This window comes from Malus sylvestris, chromosome 3, assembly GCF_916048215.2.
Source record: "Malus sylvestris chromosome 3, drMalSylv7.2, whole genome shotgun sequence".
NCBI classification, from domain to species: domain Eukaryota; kingdom Viridiplantae; phylum Streptophyta; class Magnoliopsida; order Rosales; family Rosaceae; genus Malus; species Malus sylvestris.
The window spans coordinates 10,082,467-10,109,101 of record NC_062262.1 but is presented as its reverse complement, the minus strand read 5'-3'; the positions used below and the strand labels follow the sequence as shown (position 1 = coordinate 10,109,101).

Sequence of the window (26,635 nt, the reverse complement as noted above, 5' to 3'; positions counted from 1 at the left end):
TCCATTTTTTTCCTATAACTTCTATTTCACAAAATTTGTTTCAATTTTTTTTTAAATTCTATTTTTTTCCTATAACTTCTATTTTACAAAATTTGATTCATATTTTTTTTTTCATATAACTTCTATTTTACAAAATTTGTTTCATATTTTTTTAAATTCCATTTTTTTCCTATAACTTCTATTTCACAAAATTTGTTTCATATTTTTTTTTAATTCTATTTTTTTCCTATAACTTCCTAGGCCATTTATACAACATTAAATTAAATTAAGTAACATGAAACAACATTAAACAATATAAAACAACATTAAATAACATTAACCAACGATCAACATGATGTCAGCTACCAACGGCTAGCTGACGTCATGTTGTCGGGATTTGAATTTAAATTGTAGTTTTTAAATAATAAATTATGTTTGGCCCCATGGCCCTTTGGCCCTCGGTTGGAGACGGTTTTTTGTGACAGGGCTAAAACGAGTCTTCTGGCCCTTTGGCCCTCGGTTGGAGACGAAGGCAAATATGGCCCTGTACTGTTCATTAAAATATTAATATCTTAGAGAATCTTGGAGGGCCAGAGGGCTAAAACGAGCCCTCTGGCCAGCCCTCGGTTAGAGATGGCCTTATATAAGGGAGTGGTGAGGAAACCCTAGCTAGCCCTGGAATTCGGCTCCATGCTTGTACTCATTGTTTCTTCATGCAATCAAACAGCCTAGAACCAGCAACTTTGGCTAATATTTTTATGGCTGTTAGATGTCACTTAAGCTTCTTAAGCATTGGGATTGCTTCAAAAAAAAAAAAAAATTATTTGTGTATTTTGCATAGCACATTAGCATTTCTTTCGGCTTCCTCAAAGCAATTTATATGTCAAAGTTGTACGAAAAGTCTTATTTATTTATTTATTTTGTCATTCTAATAAAAGTTTTCTATCCCAAACACCATTACATTCTTCACCTTAGCAAAGTGTTGCTAATTATATCAATCTTTCTAATCAAATTGCTAACTACATTTTAGTTCACACACACACACACACACACACACACACACACACACACACACACACACACACACATATATATATATATATATATATATCATATTTGGATATGCTTGCATGCATAAACGAGTTCATATAAAAGATGCGATAAGTTTATTTTCATGAGCGAAATAAACTTAAAATATAAACATAACTAAAAAATTTACTGTTGGAACTTTCAAATCCTCAATGTTGTTGAAATTTTTGGTGTATTTTGCTTTAGAGCACTTCCACCGGAGGTGGAATAGGTTGGCACACAGCCAAAAAATTGGCCCGGCACACATCCAATTCACTCCAGTCCACGGGATTGACTGGCACCCAGCCCAAACTGGTCTCAAGGCCATCCCAAAATTGACAGACCTTGGGACTGGCCAATCTAACACCATGCTGATGCCAGCGTGGTGTCAGACACCTTTTTTTTTTATTCGGGTTAAGGATTCGTGTCTCGTTCTGGAACATGACTTGCTTCTCCGGAATGGGGGTTTTGGGCCGAGGGTTCATGGTGATCGGCGGCGGCGGCGATGAGTTGGGGTGAAGTTGAGAAAGCCAATTTGCAAAAGGTTCTGAAGAAGGCCAATTTGCAGGATTCGGAGCAAAGGGTGGCGGGGATGGGGGTTTGGGGGCCTTTGAGAAAAACACCAAGGGCATTGGAATGAAGATGCTTAAGAACATGGGCTACAAAGGAGGCGGACTTAGGAAGAACGAGGAGACGGAAGTCAAGCGGTGTGTCAGTGAGGGTGAGAGACGGTGAAGTTGAGAAAGGAATGGAAGGGAAGTGCAGGGGTGGACGGCGGTGGGGATGAGGAAGAGGTGTGGAAGATGAGAAGGGAAGTGGTGTGGATTTGGAGTGGGATTTGGTGTGGAGATGCAGTGGCGGTGGGAATGGAAGGGAAATGCAGGATTTAGTAGTTCACATTAGCATTTCTTTCGGCATGACTCAAAACATATTGCAATTTGCATGTGAAAGTTGTCATATGAAGTGGTGATGGGTCTCTTTTTTATGAGAAATCGATGGATTAATGTAATTAATAAATATGATATAAATAGATTTATAAAATCATATTAAAGATTGAGAAACTTTTTGAGACGTTTTAGACTGCCATCAAAACACAAATAATATTAGAGCACTTCAGCTCCAATATTGTAAGAACACTTCATCGCCACCGCCGGCCACCCCATGAGGGAGGAACTTAATTCTTGCCTCCCATTCTGTGAATTAAAGAAGTATATTATATAACTCAAAGAACTATTCTACACGGAGGCTCATAAAAGATGCCCTTTTTTAAGCCCTGGAAGTGCTTGTTTTGCAAGGTATATATAATAAAGGTAAATATCAATTTACTAGCCTTAAATTTCGTGGTTTTCAACATTTAGTACATTAAGTTTTTTTCATCCCAGAGTCATTCCTAAAGTGTTAATTTTGGGACAGTCTCATACATCCGTTAGTCTGGCTGTTAAGTCTTCTGTTAACTTATGATATGGCACCCATGTGAACAATGAATGGGCGCCACATGTCATCAAGGGTCCACGTGAAAATTAAAAATTAAAAAAAATATATTTAAAGAAAAGTTAAAAATTAAAAAAAATTAAAAAAAAAAACCTTCGTCTTCCCCATAATCCCCACCCTCCCACCAGCTGATTTGCCTTTCTGGACCAACCCATTTTCATCCTCGCCCCTAAAAATGGGCAAGTCAATGTAGTCTCAGCGGTCGACGTCCTCCAGAAGCTTGAAAGGAAGGACCTTGATGCCCACCTCCACGTCGAACTTGTACGCCACCGAATGCCCCACTTGCGCGTCCCTCAAATCGAATCCCGACACCTTTAGATCCTCCACTTGAAACCCTAATCCCTTCACAATCGCCTCAAAAAATCCTGCAAATCAACCAACCAAATCTCAATCAAACAACTAATCAATCAATCAATCAATCACTCAATCTGAATCCAAAAATTCAAATTGTATAGAGAGAAAAAGAGAGGGTGCGTACGGAGATGGCTCTAGGGGTGGCGTAGGGAGAGCGGAGCTCCAGCGCGGAAATTAGAGAGAGAGAGAGGACGGGACCGTGAAATTCAAGCTGTTGGGGTTCCGCAGGCAGACGTCCAGGGTGGCGCCGTGGACGAATTCGTAGATGAGGAATGTATGGTCGGTGGAGATGCACGCGCCGAGAAGCTTGATGATAGAGGTGTGGTGACTGCGGCAGAGGGTGGAGAGTCAGTTTTTTAGTTCGGCGACGGAGAGCTTGACGCGGAACTTGCGCTGGAAAACGACGGCGTCTTTTTCAGGGAGTTTGCAGCGCCAGGAATGGGTGAAGGTGGAAAGCTGTTTGAAGGAGGAGGAGGCGGCATAAGTTGGATGGGTGGATTGAGCGGATTGCTAGGTGCGTGGGGTGCAGCGATGGGTGAAGACAGGATGGGCGATGTCGACTGACATTTTGGATTTGTACATATGGGTGGAAGCCAAGAAGGGAAGGAGGGTCGGGGGTTGAGGAAGAAGACACTTTTTTTTTAATGTCTAATTTTTAATTATTTTTATTTTTAATATCCATGTGGGACCCTTATTGACACATGGCGCCCAGTCATTGTCCACATGGGGGCCACATCATCAATTAACGGAAGACTTCACAGCTAGACTAACAAATGTATGAGACTATCCCAAAATTAACACTTTAGGTATGACTCTGGGACGAAAAAAAACTTCATGTACTAAATGTTGAAAACCACGAAACTTGAAGGTAGTAAACTGATATATACCCATATAATAATTTAGTGGACTTTAACGTAAAGTGATTGTTATTTGTGTTGTGTATGTACTATATTGTAGGCTTGATAATTTATTGCATGATCCGTTAACTTGGTATGAAACGACATAAAAATAAAATGTTTTACGTCAACTCAGTAACAGATAGGATCGTTATCAAGTCACATGTTAAGATATTGAGTCTGACATGAGTCACGACACAATCTGTTAAGTTAATGGGTATGACACAAAAAAGACATAAACACGACAAATACCACCCGTTTGCTAAGTCTATTCATTATGCCCGGCAATTTATTATACAATCCGTTAACCTGATACAAAACGACACAAAAACAACAAGTTCTTGGCCAATTTGTTATCAAATCGAGTTGTTATCGGATCGAGTTCACGATAAAAATTACAGTGATTTATATTTATATTATTTAAATAAGAGAAATAAACTTAAACTTTTAAAAAGAAAATCCAAACTTTCAACTGTAAGAACTTTTATTTAATTCTCGATTGCTTCAATTCAAATTTTAATGGTGCATGCATTAATTTTGCATAGAGCATTAGCATTTCTTCTTTTTTCAGTTCACATTAGCATTTCTTTCGGCTGCCTTAGTGGGATATATATATATGTGTGTAAAGACTCAAACAACTATTCTTCCATGGAGGCTCATAAAAGATGCTCTTTGAGCCCTGAAATGCTTGTTTCTAATTTGGTTGACCTTTTTTTGTTTGTTGAGAATTTGGGTGTACTTTTACATAAAGTGATTTTGTACAATTATACTTCATATATTGGTCAATACCTAATGTGAGATGACATGACTAAATTAAGCTCAACTGCAACCTGGTTGACTGATAATATTTCACAGACAAAGAATGAATCAATGATGAATGAAACGTTTTATACAAATATATTCTATTCTAAACATCTAAACAGGAGTGGTATACTCGATCTACTCTAAAGGGGAGGGAAGAAGAATTGAGCTAGGTCACAAAATGAGTCAACTACTAAGTATCGAACTCCATGCAAATATAATACATTCTCGCCATTCATGCGAATTTAACTTGATCTTACTTACAAATGAAAAAGAATTTCCTAGATTGTATCATTGATTGGTGATGATGAATGGAATTAAACCCATGTAAAATTGCGATTGGCTAAATTTATTCTGAACCCTAAACTCATAGATTGACTACATTTGCGATATTTGTTGATTGCTTTGAGTAGTTTGAACTTTGAAGTGCCACTTAATTTTCTTTAAGATGCATTATTCTAGAAAATAGTGATTTACGCGGTCAGGTTTAAGCCCCTAAACTCTAAACTCATCTAATTTTCTTTAAGATGCATTATATTAGTTTACTTAATTAATAATGTTTTTCTCCTACCGTTGAGATTCTTAAAATAAAATGGCGTAACATGTTATATAATGTTTTGTGAGGCTTGTAATTTTAAGAGAAAATAAGAGCACTAGTCTTAAACTTTAATTTAATTAGAGTATTTGATATGACTGATTCGACTATAATAAAATAATTAAAAACTACCATGCAAATATGATTCCGTAGATTTTCAGAACAAAAACTGCAATGCATATATGGTCTAAAGTCAAGTTGATGTATCTTAAATATCAAAAATTTAATAAAGGGGCTTCCAACTGTAATGTAATGACATCAATTTGTAATTTTTGTTCGGTTTTAGGTGCACTAATGTACCACAAACTTGATTGATCTATTTATAATAAGTATAAATATTTATTATATATTTGTTAACATTGTCACATTTTATTGATATCATTATTAGTTACAGTCTATTAATATATTGTAACAATATTCATGATATATTGTTAAAACTATAAATCATTTTATTGGTAGCCGATGTGTTTTGTCCACCCCTAAATATATTTAAATAAAAAATTATAATCATTCAGTACTGAGCAATTCCTCCAGCAGCTGCAAGCTCAGGCTGTTTCTGGAACCTGCAAACCTTGCAGAGAGGAGAAAAGAGGGATGAAGTTTTGTACTTGTCCTCCCCACCAACCATCGGCATCGGGACTCCGATTTTGACCGGGCTAACGTAACCTGGGCGGTAAGTCTTGCCCAAAACTCCCTCCACAAGATCGGATAAATTGGTAAATCTGAACTGTGTCTCCAAGTGAGCAAATGTGTCATCAGCTGGTACTTGGTAGTTATGGACCTTGTTTTCCTCTTCTCCAATAGGTCTAACCCTAATGTCCATTTCCACGAGACCGGCCACTGTAACCCTAACGTAGTTGGTTTCATCAGTTCTTTCGACGATTACCTCTCTATCTTCACCGTTAGTCCTCCATTCGGCGTCTCCATCAGTGGGGATGGTCACAACTTTGTCATCCCACTTTACCATGAAAGCATCAACTTTGTCATCCCACTTTGATACCCTCTTTGCTGCGATGACAAGGGTGTGAGAGTCAAACATCACTGCGAAAGCCTGAACCCATGTGAAATCGCGGGTCCTTCCTGTTGGTCGAGTCCCGATGAAGTGTGCGTTGATTTGGAGGTTGGTGTCTGAAACAATGGCAAAGTTTCCGCCCTTGGCTCCATGGAAGTAGAACATCACACCGTCACCGCCAACAAACCTGGGATCGTAGCACAGAGAGCCATATCCATCACACTTGGCTTTCCTAACTGCACGAAAGAAAAGAAGATCTAGTTATTAGTAAAAGTTTCAACAATTTGATCAACTTATTAAGTTCTTTTTGTTAGTTATCTAGTTAATTGAAAGAATAAAAAAAGGGTGAAATGATTTACACTTGCAAGTAGCTTCACACTTGCTACCGCAGTTAATGAAACAACCCTTGTTCTTCTTGTTCTTCTTCGGCTTTCTCTGAGGGCATTCAGATGGGCACGTAAGAGTCTTGTAATAGCAAGCCCCCTTTGCTTTACAGAACCCTCGCTCCTGCCCGGATCCCACTGGTGTCAACACGTCATAATTGGAAACAGCAGCCTCATCGGCTTTATTACCATTGCCGTTTCCATTCCCATTCCCGTTGCCATTGCCATTGCCATTGCCGTTGCCATTGTCATTTCCATTGCTATTGCCATTACCATTGCCGTTGCCGTTCCCATTTCCGCTCCCGTTCCCATTGCCGTTTCCGTTCCCATTGCCATTTCCGCTGCCGTTGCCATTTCCGTCGCCGTTGCCATTTCCATTGCCATTGCTATTGCCATTACCATTGCCGTTGCCGTTCCCATTTCCGCTCCCGTTCCCGTTCCCGTTCCCCTTGCCTTGCCCCATAACGAAGGCGGCTTCCATCGAAACAAGGATGACGAAAAGAGCCACCAAAATATGCGACATTGTAATCCTAGCCATTTTTGGCTACCGTAATTTATATATGTTTCTCTTCTCCTTCTGTTGAATTTTACTTTGTGTTATGAGCTGAAGGATTGATGAGAAAGAATGGGAACAACAAGAGATTATATAAGGGAGTGATGAGGGAACCCTAGTCTTGAGATTCGGCTTATTGCTTCTGCATGTATTCAAAATTTTCCAATAATAAAAAATATATATAAAAAATAAAAATAAATAAATAAATAAATAACCCTTTTGATAGCCTTAAGCATTGTGATTGCTTCAAATATTTGATGGGGGGATTGACTAGATATTTCTTTAACTTTGTCAAACGATTTTTGGCAATATTTTGTGTATTTTGCATAGCTGCACATTGCAATTTTGCAATTACAATTATTCTTCACCTTGGCAAGCGACGCTAGTTTTATCAAACTTACTAATGATTGCTAACCACACTTTATTGTTCATGTAGCATATATATTTGGATCCATTTTGCATGCATAAACGAGTTCATATGAAAATACAAGAAGTTTATCTAGATCAGGGAAATAAACTTGATGTGCATAAAAGTAAAAAATTATCTCGATTGTTTCAAAATTTATGGGTGTCTTTGCATAGAACATTAACTTAGTTTATCTAGGGAGACCAAATTTCTAAATTAAATTTTGTAAACCAAATGATGTAGATGTTGATGATTAGATTATTAGTTAAGTGTTGATTAACGTATTTATTTCCTATTAGTGACATATTATTTGGTTTAAAAATTGGTCTCTCTAGCATTATCCCTTTTTATATAGGGGACATGAAATTGCATGACTCCAGAGAAAGTATTGCAATTTCATGTAAAAGTTGTCATATAAAGTTTCATTTTTTGTTACATGTTTGGATCGACTTACATAAATGAGTTCATAGAAAAAAATATATAAAAAAATAGGCTCATTTTTATAAGAGATCAATCAATGTGATTAATAAATGTGGTAAAACTAAATTTATAAAAGCATGTTAACGATAAAAAAAGAAAAATTAACGATAAAAAATTATAGACGTTTTAGATTGGTATGAAAACACAAATATTAAAACACTTCAGCTCCATTACTGTTAGAACACTTTACCGCCACCGCCGGCTACCCCATGTTCGGAGAGCTTGATTATTGCCTCCCCTTCCAAGAAATAAATAAAGAAAAATATATAGTACTCTTCAAGCAACTATTCTAATGGAGACTCATAAAATATGCTTTGAGCCCTAGATCGAAATGCTTGTTTTGCAAGGTATATTGACTTGGTAACGTAAAGTGATTTCGTACAACTATATTCTGCCCTAAGGCAATCTATACCTAATGTAAGACCACAAAAATCCGGTTGGGTTGCCATTTATTTAATATTGAATTAGTGATTTTGTAAACTATATGAAATTTAATTGGTGTTTATATGTATGAAAAATGTTCTTTTGTTAGATTATGGATCGACATAAAAAAATTATTTGCATTATATTATGATATGCTAGGAGAATGGTTCTCTTGGTAGCTAACATGAAATCCTTGCATTGTCCAACGGTTAATTTAAATTGTTGGACAAGTTGATTCTTGTTTGATGATCCAGAAGAATTTTTGAATAATCATTAATGATAAATATTGTCATTGGTCTTCAGCATGCAAAGTTGATGGCTGAAGTACGTAAGGATTTTCTATGCCATTTTAGTCTTTTATTTTTTGGAAGCCACGCTTGTATATGTACGTGAGTTCTTTTATGAGTTAAGCAAGCAATTCACAGTTGTATTTGAAAACAAAAGCAATTCAAACAATTAGCTTCATTCTTTTGTTTCTTCATCTTTACAATCTTCCTCTCATTTTTATTCCTAAATATTAGGAATTAATCGTTCCACTAGAAGTTTTTTACTCACTCAAGTTAATTTGTTGTACGAATTTACAGTTAGACAATATAAGCATTTGAACACCAGCTATTGAGGAGCTCTACAGTTTGTTAAACTGACCAAAAAGATCAATTTTGATTTATTTCAATGACTTCAAAAGTTTTTACTGGGTCTCTAAATTTGGGCATGTTGACTTAACAGAATTTAGGAGAATGAATGAATCAGATAACTTAAAAATTGGGGAAGTAAAGAAAGGGAGTTAGATCCCCTCTTATTGTACTAATTCATGAATTTTAGGTATATGAATTCCAAAGGTACAACTCATACCTTTTCAATTTTATGTATTAATAAACACATTACAAAGCTAACAAATAAAACGATTTCTTTTGGCCAGAAATGCCACTTGACGGGCTTAGAGTTTGGAGCACTGCAGCTCTAGTACTGTTAAGAACCAATGTGGTTCAAATTCGTTTTTGACGATAATTGAACTTAAGACATCTCACTTAAGTGAATATGAATATTATTAGACCGTTATATTGTTGCAGCTTTAATATTGTTAAGAACACTTTAGCGCCACGGCTACTCCACGTGCGAAGAGCTTGATTCTTTGCCACGGAAAGGGATCCGGAGATCTCCGGATCCCTTTCTCCTAATCCACCAAGTTCGGGGATCCGGACCATTGAAATTTGATTCAACGACTACAAACAGGGGCCCACTTTAAAAGTTATAATAACTTTAACCGTTAGATCAAATTTCAATGTCCTGGATCACTGAATTTAATGGATTAGGAGGAAGAGATCTGGAAATGATCCCTTTCCCTTTGTCACCCCTTCCATGAATAAAAGAAATAATTAATTAAATATATTAGTCCTGGTCAAACAAGTATTCTCCCATGGAGATGGAGGCTCATGGAAGATGCTCTTTAAGCCCTAGAAATGCTGTTTTTTAAAGGCATACTAATATGGTCGACTTTGACGTAAAGTGATTTTGTACAACTATAATAAATTGGTCAACTATAACCTGGTTGACATTGATTCAATATTGAATTAGAATAACAAGACATTTCTTCTCTCAAGGTAAAGAAAATTTTAATATCAACAATAGAGAACTTTCTGTAAAGAAACAATATATTTTGATAGATTTTTTGGTCAAACTAAATTACTTCGTTAAATAAAAAGACTAGTATAAAATATAAATAGCTTAAAAGACACTCCAAAACAACTCAAATACAAGGCCAGATACAAGAAAAAAAAAACAATAGATAGGCTCAAAATGAGTCAGCCCATAACAACAAAAAGCAATGGAGGAAGACAACAACCTTCACCAAGTCAATCGCGCCGCCATGCAATGCCACCACTGCCAGGAGGACGAACCAACAAAACAGTTGAATGAATGGAAGATAGGGGTGTGCGAACTACCCGTACAGTGAGCTTTTTCATAATCCTATTAAACAGTGCTAAAAGCACTTAAAAAAAACACAACACCAAAATTCCATTGAAGAGAGACACTTGATGGGTTAAGTAGCGGATGATGATAGGAGACTTGCGACATAAGACGACACTTGAGTAAAAAAGGGGCATAAAATTCAGATTTGAGACGAGCTCTTGAGTATATTGAGACGAGCTCTTGAGTATACTGATTGAGACGAGCTCAGACAAGAACACCAAATGAAGAACCAAAGCTAAATGAGGAAGATAGATATAGATTGTAATGATGAAGGGCTAGATAAATGAGAGAATCCTCGCCGCATCCTCTTTGTGAGGATCTCAGGAATCCTGCAATCACATTCGTTCATCGTACATCATGCAGTCAGTTTTTGTAATATACTGTTTATATTCAATTTTAAATAAAAAAATTTATAATGATTTATGATCGCATGATGTACAGTGAACGGATGTGATTAGAGAATTCCCAGGATCCTCGTCGGAGATTCTCACAAAGAAGATCCGACGAGGATCCTCTCGGTAGATAAATGGCTACTAGTTCTAGGTAACCCACTTGTACAAGCATACTCTCAATTGTAGATGTGTCAATCCTGCCTTCCCCCACGAGAATAGAAAAAAATCTTAAGATTGAATTAATTAAGTGATGAATTGTTTAGGTGGACTTCTTCTTTAACCCACTGCTTTTTATCAGAAACTCCACCTCTCTTTAATCCAGCTTATAATAATAATATCGCTTGTAATAAAATAAAATAAAAATTTAAACCTTTTCAAGGCAAATCAAGGGACATAAAAAACTGAAGTGAATAGTGCAGGGGCCAAGGGGACAAAAGCAAAGTGTGAAGCCCGACCGACCCGACTAACAACAAGCTCTTCCTTTTGCCTCTCGCTTCTGTAATCACTGTTTCAGTCGGTAACTTGCTCATCTTCTTCTTCTTCTTCTTCTTGCTATAATTTCTACAAGGTGTCTATTGGAATTTATTTTGAAAATAATATTTCATTTAGGGGTTTAATTTAGGGGTTTTAAGTTGGGGAATTTTATTTTGGATTTAAATTAGGGTTTGTAATTTATAATTTTATTGGGTTACTTGTGTTTGCAGAGCTATTCTATGTACTGATACTTTTAATTGGTTGAAATATGCTAAAATTGGGAATGCCCACTTTTACAGAGGTTACAATTTGGGGTTTTTTACCGTCCCAAATTGTGATTGTGGTTGATTTTTGCGAAGTACTAAACCTGTTTATTGGGTTTGATTTGGGTGTTTAAGCAGTTTAATGGATCTAGCAAACCGATCTCCAGTAGGTTCCATGTTCTTAGTAAATCGTCTCTGTGTTTATCGAAAACGGAATTGAAATGAAATGCAGTGCAAATTTGACACACCTTGGAAACAAGAAGAAGATAAATAGAATAAGAAGAGGAATTCAAATTGAATTTCATGCCCCAATTTTATTGCTGTAGTGTTGCTTCCCAATACCAGTCCAGATGAAACCGTAAACCTCAAGCAACTAGCCAGTCTATGTTCATCCATTTTACGTCCAATTTGTATCCAAAACACCAAAACTAGGCATTTGTGTCCTCGAGCCAAGTTGTCCCTGTGTATAAGCAGTCCATCTCGGAGAAACGAGGTGAATTATGCGGCCACTGTGTGATATAGATTGCAATGGGTATCATGATTCAGTCAAACAAAATACCAGATGCTCAAAACAAGGTAAATTCGTGCAATCAATTTCCCGGCCTTTTTATTTTTTTGAAGAAAATTCCGTTTCCGTATGGTTTGAATGCCTTAAACAAGTATTTTAGTTGTATGTGTATTTTAGTTGAAGATGTGAAGAAGGAATATTAGGAGTGTTTTGATAGGTTGTAATGTTACTGAAAGATTATGATGAACATTCATTTCTTTTTGGTCAGTGCGGGTTCAATATGGCTGTTTTGTTTCACGTTTCGTTCAGGTTCTTAATATGGATGCGGATGCTGCAAAAACCGCACGGGAATCTCTTGACCTAGCATTTCAGATGTCCAACATTCTAGACACAGGGCTGGACCGTCACACCCTCTCCATCCTCATTGCATTATGTGATTTGGGTCTCAACCCTGAGGCATTGGCTGCCGTTGTTAAGGAACTTCGAAGAGAACCCGTTCCACTTCCACCATCAGATGCTGCCGGTCCTGTACTATGAACTGGTTTTTGTATTCTTGATTTCTCTGGAACATAAACAATTGCGTACTTGTAGTATATATTCAAAGTGAATCCCATTTTCTAAGTTCGGGGGTTGTGATTACCTTCCTTTAGTTGCCTTCATCTTCTTCTTTTCTCAACCCTAATTTACTTGGTACAACATCAACAGCTCTCTCCATCTCCAAAGGCCTAAACTTTCCCTCACTCTCTCACAGGTTACTGAGTATGTGATTAAATTAGTCTTGTTTTTCCTTTTTCTTTTTTTCAAAAGGGGGACAACTGGTGGCAAGCCACAATTATCTACCCCTTCTAGGACCGGAGAGGCTATGGGGAATTTCACCCTGCTTATGGCCACAATCAAACAGACTCACCAACTCGGAGCATCAAACCCGGAACCTCCCACATTTTCTTTGTTCCGTCTCTTTTGTGTTCGTCATAACCTTAGTTCATTGAGCAGGAAAATTGCCAGAGTTGCATTAAAATGGCGCTTTCGAACTTCTGTCAATCTCAAAACTACGGTAGCTAATATGTTTTATGCTTTTACTCCATCGATTTCCTAGTTTGTTAATTGGCATTTTGTGTTATCGTGGAGGAGAGAAATTGGCATCAAACTAGTCATTCACGATGTTTGAACCTAAGACCCTGACGTACAAGTAAAAGATAAGTGTCTCCAGACCATAGTACTAAGTGACAAAGGTTCATATTCTCCATCATCATCTGGCTTATTACAAGAAATAAATGAAGGAGAGGTGAAACCAACCAGCAGTGCTCTAAAGAGAAACCAACTAATAATCCCAACTGCATCTGGCCACGTAGAAAATCCTTGAAAAATATCCTCTTTAACATTCATCACGTCATACTGCGGATACCTTAGGGTTTGGACAATTGGATCGGAGAAGTCCTCTAACCCATGTACAATCAGTCGTCCGTTGTTGTAGACATCCCACTTAGTGACTTTGACTTGGTTAAGAGAAGCGCATCCTCTAGTGCCGGCAGGCAGGAAGTGATAACGAGAGGATGGTTGGGCAGAAGAGTGTCAACCTTGGAACCGTGAAGCGAATACGCCTCCATGGCATCTTTGTCCATCTTGAATGGCACAATATGGTACTCGAGGAGTGTCAACGGAGGCTGGGGATAGTTGGGGTTAAAGAAAACTTGGTCTTGAGGGCAAAAGAGGGGGTACAAAAAGTTTTGTGCAAATCCCATGCAGCGCTTAGAAGGTGAACTTAATTTATTTCCACTGCGTTTGGCTGGGCTAGTAGGGATTGAACAACGGATACCACGGTTTGCAGTTGAAATGAAGCCTCAGATTTCACTTATTTTCAAGAATGCTGAAGATAGTTGATGCCTGAGAGACCAAATGAGTAGGCTACTGTCCACACTTTCTCCTCTTTCAATATTTGGTGCACATAGAAAAATGTATAAGCAAACATGGAAATCGTGTAATCTCCTTTTAATCGCATTTGACATCGCTTGGTCGATTACAGACTCTTCCCTTCGTGAGGGAATTTGGATACATCTTTTGATCAGATGTGGCTATTATTTCCTCCATTGCTTCTCCATCAGATTAAAAGCTAATTAAACAGAAATTAAACCACGCCATGAATGCAGTATTGCATTTCATCTGATCATATCAGTCCAACTACTCTGCTTCTCCAGCAGATATCACAATCTTAAAAGAGTAACATAAAAGTTGCTCTGTCACTTGATAGATTAAATAAATAACACATATCATACATCACTAGGCGGTGCATGAACGAATGGCTACCTGAACTGGACTCATCAGTGGAAGAACTTGCTCCAATGCAGCATTCAAGGGAAGGAACCACCGAAAGTTGTCAAAAGTGCAACAGTTTCAAACTGCATTGTGCTGGTCATAAGGATCTGTTTCGGCTATCAAAAATACAAATGAACTTCACACTGCTCTTTCTATCAATGCCAACAAAACAGGATCTGTTTCAACTATCAATTTTGTAGTCCATGCATCTGCAGAAAAACCCCTTTCCACCATTTCTTTAATCAGTCTCATCGCCCATGATGTCTCACTGTTTTTGATAAACCCGCGAATAACTGTGTTGTACATGCAACCATCTGGAGAACAACCTTTCTCTTTCATTTCCCTAAGCAAGTTTTCTGCTTCACTGGTTAGCCCCACATTACAAAATCCACGAATCATTATAGTATATGTCCTGGCATTATGTTGAAATCCTTTTGATGATAAATTGCGAAAGACTTCCCATGCATACTCAACTTTTCCATCTTTGCACAAACCTTCAATAAGAATACAGTACGTTATGATATCAAAGTTCAACTTCTTTCCCTCCATCTCACTTAGCAATTGCACTGCTTTGGGAAATTGTTGGTTTTCAAACAGGCCATCGAGTAAAATATTATAAGTTCGAACATTTGGAAGTTGGCCACAAGCTTGCATTTGAGAGAACAAAGTCTCTGCATCTTGTGTTCTCCCCATCTTGCAAAACCCATCCATAAGAGTGTTATAAGTAATTGTATTTGGAACCACTCCCCTACGAGACATTTCCAAAAAAAGCATTCGGGCATCATCAATCATTTTATGCTTACAATAACCATTTATCAATATGTTATAGCTACGAACATCAATCATGGATCCTTTGCTAAGCATTAGTTCAAAAACTTTTTTCGCCTGACCCATTTCTCCGAGCAAACAGTAACCGTCCATAAGTGTACGGTAAGTAACTGTATCAGGTTCAATATCTCTTTGAATCATCATTTCGACCACGCTCCTTGCTTTTTGGATCATTCCCTCTTTACAAACTGTATCAATCAAAACATTGAAGGTGCGCACATTTGGAAAGATACCTTTACTCACCATTTCATTCAACAATCTTATAGATTCTTTCCACTCCCCTAATTTGCAAACTCCATGAATCAAACAGTTATAAGTAATGACATCTGGGGCAATTCCTTTACTTGTCATTTCGGAGAAGAGGTTCAATGCATCAACAATTAAAGTATCCTTGCAAAGACTGTCAATGATAGTGTTATAAATAACAACGTCAGGCTTGCAACCCCCTTCTTCCATCTTATTAAGCAATTGGATAGCTCCAATGTTGTTACCTTTCATGCAAAGTCCCTTTACTAGTATGCCAAAAGTAACCACAGTGGGCTTCCAGTTACCATGCTCCATCATTTTATTCAGAATCCCGACAGCATCAGCCTCTCTATCCTCAAGAAGAAAGCCATCGATTACAGTGTTTAAGGTCCTGACATCGGGTTCAAAACCCAATTTGAAGAATTTTCCCAAGACAGACAAACCAAACCCCATTTGGTTGAGATGACAATAGCAATTGATGATAATGGTTAGAGTATAACCATTGGGACGAATTCCTGACACACCCATTTGGTTATTCAACGAGATGACTGTGGAATAATGTTTCAATCTCACAACGTGACCCAATATTTGATTGAAGCGGACAACGGAAGGCAGAGGACGCCTTTGAAGCATTTCGTCGAACACATTGAGGGCATCCTCAAGATTGGTGACTTTCACAAACTGGGGTGGTTGGGTGTTTCTAGATTCGGTTGAGTTAGAAGCTCGAGAGTGAAACAAACCCAAGTAACTGTTTACAAAAACAACACCAGAGGAGTGAAGAGAAGGCGACATACCTATGGCTCTAAGTCTGCGGCTGCCATAACAAGCAGCAGTTGTTGCCCACCACATCATCTTCTTCAGCAGCGCTGCGTATCGCAGAGTCTCAACCAACGTTCACCGATCGATCGATAAGACTCAAGTGCTTGCACGCGGGTACACTTCACTCCAACAGGTCTTTATTGTGTGGCTCCCGGCTACACTTTACTCCAACAGGTCTTTATTGTGTGGCCTGGAATTTTTCTCGTAGGACGGTTATTTTTTAAAATCCAGCCACTCAAATTTAATTTATTTTTTTATAAATGCGGGATACAACGGCTCAAATCCAACGATCAAATAATATTATTAATTGATTCAAAAAGATTCAATACCAAAACTCCTCCAAAGGCTCATTGGTATAGAGGTAGACAAAAGAGAGATTTTCGTTCGTTGTGGATCACCCGAACAAATGCAATAATTCATGAGAATAAAGTTATAGTAAATTTATGCACAATGTGTACAAGAGACAATTACTTCTTAATCGTAAAATACTTGCACAAATAGCTATATTAAATAAGAGTTGTTTTTATATGTTTTCCAATGAGATCATAAAATAAAGAGATTGGGAGGAACCCGTTAGACTAGTTTAAATGGAGTTCCCTGGAGAATAAACTTTGGTAAGGTAGAGTAGAAATTAGTATGATAGAATATGATAAAGTCATCATAATGATGAAAGACGTTAAATAAAAAATAGTTATTCTTTTTCTTCCAATTTTTTTTCTTACGACAGGACATTTCGATTTTAGGATTTTTTGAACAAAAAAAAAAAGTTAAAAACCAGCGACATGTCAAGATCCAAATTCGAATTGGTCCCTGGCCTTGGTCAGAGACCATTGTGTTCGCACCGGCAGTCCAACAAAGAGGCGAAGTGGTGGTATCTTTTTGTCCATTACGAACTAAATACCCATCCAACTAAAAATATCTCAACACTTTTTTTTTTCTTCTGAATTTGAATTTTGTTTACACCAAAATAATCGTAAAAATAAAACAAGATAAATTATAAAATAAAAAACTAATTCCAAAATTATTAGCAAAAGAAAAATCAAAGAAATACAAAAGTTTAACAAATTATAAATTTGGGAGTGGGAATTATAAGTCCCTTACCATTGGGGGAAAAAATGACTAAACTCATACGTATAGATGAATAGCTGAAAATACGTATAGATGGATGCAAAGTCCCTTTACTTGGGTGCTGAAAGTAATCACAACCGGTTTGCAATTACCACTCTCCAACATTTTATTGAAAAGTAGCAGATTATAGTGTTGAAGGTCGTGGCATCTAGTTCAAAACCCAATTTGAAGAATTTTTCCAAAACAGGCAAACCAAACCCCATTTGGTACGAATGGCAACAACAATTAATGATGGTGTTTAGAACATAAAGATTTGGTTATTCAAAGAGATGACTGCAGAATAATGTTTCAATCTCGCAACTTGACCCAATATTTGATTAAAGTGGCCAACTGAAGGCATAGGGCGCGTTTGAAGCATTTCGTCGAACACATTGAGGACATCCTCAAGATTAGTGACTTTCGATGTCAAGACAACCTTGGTGGTGGAAGTTTTTGGGGTTTAGCTTATGTTAAATTGATATTTAACTACTTGCTGCACGAGAGAAAGGTAATATCCTCAACATTTATTTGAAGGATTAAAAGGAAACTTCTTTTCAACTGTATTATTGTATATACACCATCTGAAATGCAGAACGGATTATCTGCCTTAAAACTATACAATTCACCATAAAGAATACAGATATCGTACATCAACATCCGTCAACGGAAAAACACTCTAAAAAGTAAGGAATTTAACAAAATGCACGGTAGAAAACCTTAACATTTATCAATTTGCCACTTTTGAAATATTACCAAATACAAAATATTAAAACTAAATTAAACAGAAATTAAACCAAGCCATGAATGCAGTGTTGCACTTCATCTCATCATATCAGTCCAAATACTCGGCTCCTCCAACAGATATCACAATCTTAAAGAGTAACATAAAAGTTGCTCTGTCACTTGATGGATTAAATTAATAACACATATCTTACATCTCCAGGCGGAGCGTGAACGAATGGCTACCTGAACTGGACTCGTCAGTGGGAGAACTCCCTCCAACCCAGCATTTGAGGGAAGGAAGCACCCAAAGTTGTCAAAAGTGCAACAGTTTCAAACTGCATTGTGATGGTCATAAGGATCTGTTTCAGCTATCAAATATACAAATGAACTTCACAGGGCCCTTTCTATCAATGGCAACAAAGCAATGCATCTGCAGAAAGACCCCCCTCCACCATTTCTTGAATAAGTCTCATCGCCCTTGATGTCTCACTGTTTTTGATAAATCCGCGAATAATTGTGTTGTATGTGCAACCATTTGGAGAACAACCTTTCGCTTTCATTTCCCTAAGCAAGTTTTCTGCTTCACTTGTTAGCCCCACGTTACAAAATCCACTAATCATTATAGTATATGTCCTGGCATTATGTTGAAATCCTTTTGATGATAAACTGCGAAAGACTTCCCATGCATACTCAACTTTTCCATCTTTGCACAAACCTTTAATAAGAATACTATAAGTTACGACATCAAGATTCAACTTCTTTCCCTCCATCTCGCTTAACAATTCCACTGACTTGGGAAGTTGTTGGTTTGCACACAGGCCATCCAGTAAAATAGAATAGGTTTGAACATCTGGAAGTTGGCCACAAGCTTGCATTTGAGAGAACAAAGTCTGTGCATATTGTATTCTACCCATCTTGCAAAACCCATCCATAAGAGTGTTATAAGTAACTGTATCTGGAAACACTCCCCTATGAGACATTTCCAAAAAAAGCATTAGGGTATCATCAATAATTTTATGCTTACAATAACCATTTATCAGTATGTTATAGCTACGAACATCAATCACGGAGCCTTTGCTAAGCAACAGTTCAAAAACTTTTTTCGCCTGACCCATTTCTCCAAGCAAACAGTAGCCATCCATAAGTGTATGGTAACTGTATCAGGTTTAATATCTCCTTGAATCATCATGTCAACCATGCTCCTTGATTTTGGATCATTCCCTCTTTACAAACCGTATCAATCACGACATTAAAGGTGCGCACATTTGGACAGATACCTTTACTCACCATTTCATTCAACAATCTTATACATTCTTTCCACTCCCCTAATTTGCAAACTCCATGAATCAAACAGTTATAAGTAATGACATTTGGGGCAATTCCTTTACTTGTCATTTTGGAGAAGAGGTTCAATGCATCAATAATTAAAGTATCCTTGCAAAGACTATCAATGATTGTGCTATAAATAAGTTAACTACGTTAGGCTTGCAATCTCCTTCTTCCATCTTATTAAGCAATTGGATAGCTCCAATGTTGTTACCTTTCATGCAAAGTCCTTTTACTAGTATGGCAAAAGTAACCGCATTAGGCTTCCAGTTAACACTCTCCATCATTTTATTCAGAATCCCGACAGCATCAGCCTCTCTATCCTCAAGAAGAAAGCCGTTGATTAGAGTGTTGAAGGTCGTGACATCAGGTTCAAAACTTGAATTGAAGAATTTTCCCAAGAATGACAAACCAAACCCCATTTGGTTGAGATGACCGTAGCAATTGATGATAATGTTCAGAGTATAAACATCAGGACGAATTCCTGACACACCCATTTGGTTATTCAACGAGATAACTGTGGAATAAAATGTTTCAATCTCGCAACTTGACCCAATATTTGATTGAAGCGGACAACGGAAGGCAGAGGACGCCTTTGAAGCATTTCGTCGAACACATTGAGGGCATCCTCAAGATTAGAATGAAACAAACCCAGGGAATTGTTTACGAAAATAACAACAGAGGAGTCAAGAGAAGGCGGCATACCTCTGGCTCTGAGTCTGCGGCTGCCATAACAAGCAGCAGTTGTTGCCCACCGCATCATCTTCTTCAGTAACTCAACTATGCGAGTCGCAGAGGCTCAACCATCGTTCACTGATTGATCGACAAGACTCGAGTGCGTCCGTCCGTCCGTGTACATTTATCGAATTCCACCTAAACTTCACTTTATGTTGTTGAGTTTCGAGAAAGATTTTCCTTTTTCTTCCACCGGAAAAGAACACAAACAATTCCTTTCTAAATAGTTGCCGCCTGATATTGTTTGACATGTTCCCGGTGAAGTGTTATTCAATCTCGGTAAAGTCCAATCTAATGGCCCCAGATCGGACAAATTTTTTATTGTGTCCGGAACACGAGGAGGGTACACTACGTGTTATGAGAAATTTTATTTTTTAAGTTATTAATTTTTTAACACACATACCTCACCATTTATATAATGACACGTGTTATACCACTTCGTGTACCGATCATTTTCAAATCTCACCCCAAATCAGGCAACGATTACCAAACAGTAACCATACATAAGCCTGTCTCCAAGGGGTTGAAAAAATAAAACACAAAATTTGGGCCCAAAGCATCTATGAGGAATGTATTTTGGGGTGAGAAAATGGGACCTTGGGTTTGAGGGTGGGAATTTGGGTCTGCTATCCCCCTGCCCTGGATGGACGAGGGAAGGAATTGGGCCGAAGTAGGGGTGGGTTCGGTTTAAACCGGTTCGGTTCGATTCGATTCTTTTTTTTTTCGGTTCGGTTTTTCTTCGGTTCGGTTTTTTCCGGTTCAGTTTCGGTTTTTTGTTTTTTATTTTTTCAGAAAATGAAAAACATTGAAATTTTAAATTTTAACATATCCAACACAATCATAACATAAGCATTCTAACTAGAATAAAAGACAATGAAAATAAACATTTAAAGTTGAACTAAAATCATCAATCAAGTTTTCCAAAGTCCAAACTAACAACCTCACAACACAAAAATCGTACAAATGACTTAGAAAAGTTAAATTGTATGATGTTGTTCAAAGATCAGGGTTGTTTGCTTGTAACTGCATGTTGACAACTTGATTAGTAAAAGTAATGCATGGGTGGATTTATTTAGTGTGTGTTGGATTCTTTTCCATCACAAATTACCCAAGTAATCTACCCGAAATAAATGTTTAGGGATTCTGTTACATGTTATATGAGAGTAGATTTGAAAAAGAAAGTTGGGGCAGAAGTAGACAGTGCTATGGAGATGTATGTAGGTACTTCAGGAGGAAGTTTGGTTCTGGAACCTTATATGGGGGAGAAATAATAGGTTAGGGTTTAGAGTTTTTATAGGCCATTTTTTAATATTTTGAGCTTAAAGTTTGGCAACACATTGGGTTTAGCACATTTTAACTTACAAATTGGGTTTAGAAAATAATACCCAAAACAAATAATTAAATAAAAAATTTAATTTAATTAATTCGGTTCGGTTCGGTTTGGTTCGGTTTCTAGATCACTAAAACCGAACCGAACCAAAAGAATTCGGTTTGGTTCAGTTTTTTCAATTCGGTTCGGTTTTTTCGTTCGATTCGGTTTTTTCGGTTTCGGTTCGGTTTGGTTTTCGGTTTTTTGAACCCACCCCTAGGCCGAAACCCCCAGCTTGCAGCACCTGCACGTGCAGACTAGACGAAGGTGGGCTTCGTGCATTAGATAAAGCAGCGTAGAGAGATTGTTTGCGGGCAAGCGCAAAGCAAGTAGCCTTTCTACGACTAGATTGTGGGAAAGGGATCCTCTCCGGATCCCTTCCTCCTAATCTACTAAGTTTGGAGATCCGGACCGTTAAAATTTGATCCAACGGCTAAAGTTATTATAACTTTTAAAGTGGACCCCTGTTCGTGACTGTTGGATCAAATTTCAATAGCCCGGATCCCAGGACTTCGTGGATTAGGAGGAAGGGATCCGGAGATCAAATTTCAATAGCTCTCCCCATCTCCAAAAGCCTAAACTTTCCTTCACTCTCTCACAGGTTACTGAGTGCGTGATTAAACTAGTCTTGCTTTTCCTTTTTCTTTTTTCAAAAGGGGAACAACTAGTGGCAAGTCACAGTTATCTACTTCTTTCGAGACCGGAGAGGCTATGGGGAATTTCACCCTGCCTGTGACCATAGTCAAACAGACTCACCAGCTCGGAGCATCAAACCCGGAACCTTCCACATTTTCTTTGTTCCGTCTCTTTTGTGTTCGTCATAACCTTAGTTCATTAAGCGGGAAAATTGCCGGAGTTGCATTAAAATGGCGCTTTCGAACTTTTGTCGATCTCAAAACTAGGGCAGCTAATATGTTTTATGCTTTTACTCCGTCGATTTCCTAGTTTGTTAATTAGCATTTTGTGTTATCGTGGAGGAGAGAAATTGGCATCAAACTTGTCATTCACGATGTTTGAACCTAAAACTCTTGACATATAAGTAAAAGATAAGTGTCTCTAGACTATAGTACTAAGTGGCAGAGATTCATATTCTCCATCATCATATGGCTTATTACAAGAAATAAATGAAGAAGAGGTGAAACCAGCCAGCAGTGCTCGAAAGAGAAACCAACTAATAATCCCAACTGCATCTGGCCACGCAAAAAATCCTTGATAAGAATCCTCTTCCACATTCATCACGTCATATTGCGGATACCTTAGGGTGTGGACAATTGGATCGGAGAAGTCCTCTAACCCATGTACAATTAGTCGTCCGTTGTTGTAGACATCCCACTTAGTGACTTTGACTTGGTTAAGAGAAGTGCATCCTCTAGTGCCGGCAGGCAGAGAAGTGACAACGACAGGATGGTCGGGCAGAAGAGTGTCAACCTTGGAACCGTGAAGCAAATACGCCTCCATGGCATCTTTGTCCATCTTGAATGGCACAATATGGTACTCGAGCAGTGTCAACGGACGTTATGGATAGTTGGGGTTAAAGAAAACTTGGTCTTGAGGGCAAAAGAGGGGGTACAAAAAGTTTTCTGCAAATCCCGTGCAGCGCTTAGAAGGTGAACTCAATTTATTTTTGGCTGGGCTAGTAGGGATTGAACAACAGATACCACAGTTTGCTGTTGAAATCAAGCCTCAGATTTCTCTTATTTTCAAGAATGCTGAAGATAGTTGATGCTTGAGAGACCAAATGAGTTGTGGCTACTGTCCACACCTTCTCCTCTTTCAATATTTAGTGCACATAACATACAAAAATGTATAAGCAAACAAGGAAATCGTGTAATCTCCTTTTAATCGCATTTGACATCACTTGGTCGATTACAAACGCTTCCTTTCGTGAAGGAATTTGGATACATCTTTTGATCAGATGTGGCTATCATTTCCTCCATTGCTTCTCCATCAGATTCATATCCTATAACCAAAAATAAACTATGAAAGCTAATTAAACAGAAATTAAACCACGCCATGAATGTAGTATTGCATTTCATCTGATCATATCAGTCCAACTACTCTGCTTCTCCAATGGATATCACAATCTTAAAAGAGTAACATAAAAGTTGCTCTGTCAATTGATAGATTAAATAAATAACACATATCGTACGTCACTAGGCGAAGCATGAACGAATGCCTACCTGAACTGGACTCGTCTGTGGAAGAACTTGCTCCAATGCAGCATTGAAGGAACCACCGAAAGTTGTCAAAAGTGCAACAGTTTCAAACTGCATTGTGCTGGTCATAAGGATCCGTTTCAGCTATCAAAAATACAAATGAACTTCACACTGCTCTTTCTATCAAAGCCAACAAAACGGGATCTGTTTCAACTATCAATTCTGTAGTCCATGCATCTGCAGAAAAACCCATTTCCACCATTTTTTTAATCAGTCTCATCTCCCTTGATGTCTCACTGTTATTGATAAACCCGCAGATAATTGTGTTGTACGTGCAACCATTTGGAGAACAACCCTTCTCTTTGATTTCCCTAAGCAAGTTTTCTGCTTCACTTGTTAGCCCCGCGTTACAAAATCCACTAATCATTATAGTATATGTCCTGGCATTACGTTGAAATCCTTTTGATGATAAACTGCGAAAGACTTCCCATGCATACTCAACTTTTCCATATTTGCACAAACCTTCAAGAAGAATACGGTACGTTACGATATCAAAGTTCAACTTCTTTCCCTCCATCTCGCTTAGCAATTGCACTGCTTTGGGAAATTGTTGGTTTTCAAACAGGCCACGGAGTAAAATATTATAAGTTTGAACATCTGGAAGTTGGCCACAAGCTTGCATTTGAGAGAACAAAGTCTCTACATCTTGTATTCTCCCCATCTTGCAAAACCCATTCATAAGAGTGTTATAAGTAACTGTATCTGGAAACACCCCCCTATAAGACATTTCCAGAAAAAGCATTCGGGCGTCATCAATCATTTTATGCTTATAATAACCATTTATCAATATGTTATAGCTACGAACATCAATCATGGATCCTTTGCTAAGCATTAGTTCAAAACTTTTTTCGCCTGACCCATTTCTCCGAGCAAACAGTAACCGTCCATAAGTGTACGGTAAGTAACTGTATCAGGTTCAATATCTCTTTGAATCATCATTTCGACCACGCTCCTTGCTTTTTGGACCATTCCCTCTTTACAAATTGTATCAATCAAGACATTGAAGGTGCTCACATTTGGAAAGATACCTTTACTCACCATTTCATTCAACAATCTTATACATTCTTTCCACTCCCCTAATTTGCAAACTCCATGAATCAAACAGGTATAAGTAATGACATCTGGGGCAATTCCTTTACTTGTCATTTTGGAGAAGAGGTTCAATGCATCAACAATTAAAGTATCTTTGCAAAGACTATCAATGATTGTGCTATAAATAACCACGTTAGGCTTGCAATCTCCTTCTTCCATCTTATTAAGCAATTGGATAGCTCCAATGTTGTTACCTTTCAGGCAAAGTCCCTTTACTAGTATGGCAAAAGTAACCGCAGTAGGTTTCCAGTTACCACTCTCCATCATTTTATTCAGAATCCCAACAACATCAGCCTCTCTATCCTTGAGAAGAAAGCAGTTGATTAGAGTGTTGAAGGTTGTGACATCAGGTTCAAAACTTAATTTGAAGAATTTTCCTAAGACAGACAAACCAAACCCCATTTGGTTGAGATGACAGTAGCAATTGATGATAATGTTCAGAGTATAAACATCAGGATGAATTCCTGACACGCCCATTTGGTTATTCAACGAGATGACCGTGGAATAATGTTTGAATCTCGCAACTTGACCCAATATTTAATTGAAGTGGACAACGGAAGGCAGAGGACGCCTTTGAAGCATTTCGTCGAACACATTGAGGGCATCATCAAGATTAGAATGAAACAAACCCAAGTAATTGTTTACGAAAACAACTACAGATGAGTCAAGAGAAAGCGGCATACCTCTGGCTCCGAGTCTACGGCTGCCATTACAAGCAGCAGTTGTTGCCCATCACATCATCTTCTTCAGATCGGGCCGACTGAGCAACGATTACCAAACAGTAACCATACATAAGGCTTTCTCCAAGGGGTTGAAAAACATCTCTGCGGAATGTATTTTTGGGGTGAGAAAATGGGACCTTAGGTTTGGGGGTGGGAATTTAGGTCTGCTATCCCCCCGCCCCGGATGGATGAGGGAAGGAATTGGGCCGAGGGCCGAGCCCCAGCTTGCAGCACCTGCATTGGATGCAGCAGCGTGGAGAGATTGTTTGCGGGCGAGCGCAAAGCAAGCAGCCTTTCTACAACAGGTTTTTATTGTGCACCGTTTAGGAGCCAATGGATGGAGTGCGTTCCTGGGTTCTGATCCAGTGTGTCGTGCTCAACTACAGTCCACTCCAGCAGGTTTTTATTATGTGCCTAGATTTTTTTACCATTGTATGATTATTTTTTTAAATCCAACTTCTCAAATCTAATTTAATCATTTTTTCGATAAAAATGAGATCATAATTAATTGATCCAAACAGAATCCAACACCAAAACTCCTTGGAGGAAATTTTATTTGAACTCATATAACCTCTTTTTACACCCAACTTAAACTTTAAATGTTAATTTTCTTTTTTACCCTAGTACATAATTACCATCAAATACAAGATAAATTTAACAATACAACTAAAATTTATCAATAAACCCAAACAAACACCAAAGCACAAACAAATCAACAACAACAGCAATGAGAGATGCCATAGTGCTGAGATAGTCCAGAGGAGATGCCATAGTGTTGAGGTCAAACAAATCAAATGACATGCAGAAGAGGATTCTATGGCTCGTTCCCTTGTCTCCTCATGGACTTGTACTAGTACATTTCCTATGACATATCAAGCAGAATGACCATGAATCGTTTAAGTTGAAATTGTCGAGGACTTGGAAATCTTGGGATAGTTGGAGCTTTGAAGAGAATAATTATCTCTTTGATCCAACTGACCATCACAAACATATATCATCCTACCTTTATTTTCATCCATGCATGCATGCGGTAAATCAAACTAAAAGATATGAAATTTCATCCAACAAAATACAACCTAAAGATAAATAT

General features: G+C 38.0%; 3 protein-coding genes and 2 pseudogenes across 3 annotated transcripts; 1 reads left to right on the top strand and 4 right to left on the bottom strand.

Moving 5' to 3' along the window:
* Nucleotides 1–5,537: 5,537 nt before the first annotated feature.
* LOC126615892 (hyphally-regulated protein-like) lies at nt 5,538–7,214 on the bottom strand. Its single transcript, XM_050283820.1, has 2 exons — nt 6,556–7,214; nt 5,538–6,432 (listed from the first exon to the last, which is right to left on the bottom strand). Exons 1-2 carry the CDS (start codon nt 7,115–7,117, stop codon nt 5,696–5,698), a joined length of 1,299 nt encoding a protein of 432 aa, XP_050139777.1. The 5' UTR covers nt 7,118–7,214; the 3' UTR covers nt 5,538–5,695.
* A 4,113-nt stretch (nt 7,215–11,327) lies between these two features.
* On the top strand, nt 11,328–12,670 carry LOC126615905 (mitotic-spindle organizing protein 1B-like). Its single transcript, XM_050283831.1, has 2 exons — nt 11,328–12,117; nt 12,359–12,670. Exons 1-2 carry the CDS (start codon nt 12,070–12,072, stop codon nt 12,584–12,586), a joined length of 276 nt encoding a protein of 91 aa, XP_050139788.1. The 5' UTR covers nt 11,328–12,069; the 3' UTR covers nt 12,587–12,670.
* Nucleotides 12,671–13,269: 599 nt separating this feature from the next.
* Nucleotides 13,270–20,481, bottom strand: LOC126616961 (pentatricopeptide repeat-containing protein At4g31850, chloroplastic-like; annotated as a pseudogene).
* Nucleotides 20,482–23,837: 3,356 nt separating this feature from the next.
* LOC126616960 (putative pentatricopeptide repeat-containing protein At1g12700, mitochondrial) lies at nt 23,838–24,248 on the bottom strand. The gene has a single exon (XM_050285061.1). It carries the CDS (start codon nt 24,246–24,248, stop codon nt 23,838–23,840), a length of 411 nt encoding a protein of 136 aa, XP_050141018.1.
* Nucleotides 24,249–24,253: 5 nt separating this feature from the next.
* LOC126615893 (putative pentatricopeptide repeat-containing protein At1g12700, mitochondrial) lies at nt 24,254–26,023 on the bottom strand (annotated as a pseudogene).
* Between the last annotated feature and the right edge of the window lie 612 nt (nt 26,024–26,635).

Coding starts and splice junctions, on each gene's coding strand:
- LOC126615905 (XM_050283831.1), top strand. CDS start 12,070: ATGGGTATCATGATTCAGTCAAACAAAATACCAGATGCTCAAAACAAG. Junction 12,118..12,358: donor TACCAGATGCTCAAAACAAG/GTAAATTCGTGC, acceptor CGTTTCGTTCAG/GTTCTTAATATGGATGCGGA.
- LOC126616960 (XM_050285061.1), bottom strand. CDS start 24,248: ATGGAGGGAAAGAAGTTGAACTTTGATATCGTAACGTACCGTATTCTT.
- LOC126615892 (XM_050283820.1), bottom strand. CDS start 7,117: ATGGCTAGGATTACAATGTCGCATATTTTGGTGGCTCTTTTCGTCATC. Junction 6,433..6,555: donor GTGTGAAGCTACTTGCAAGT/GTAAATCATTTC, acceptor TCTTTCGTGCAG/TTAGGAAAGCCAAGTGTGAT.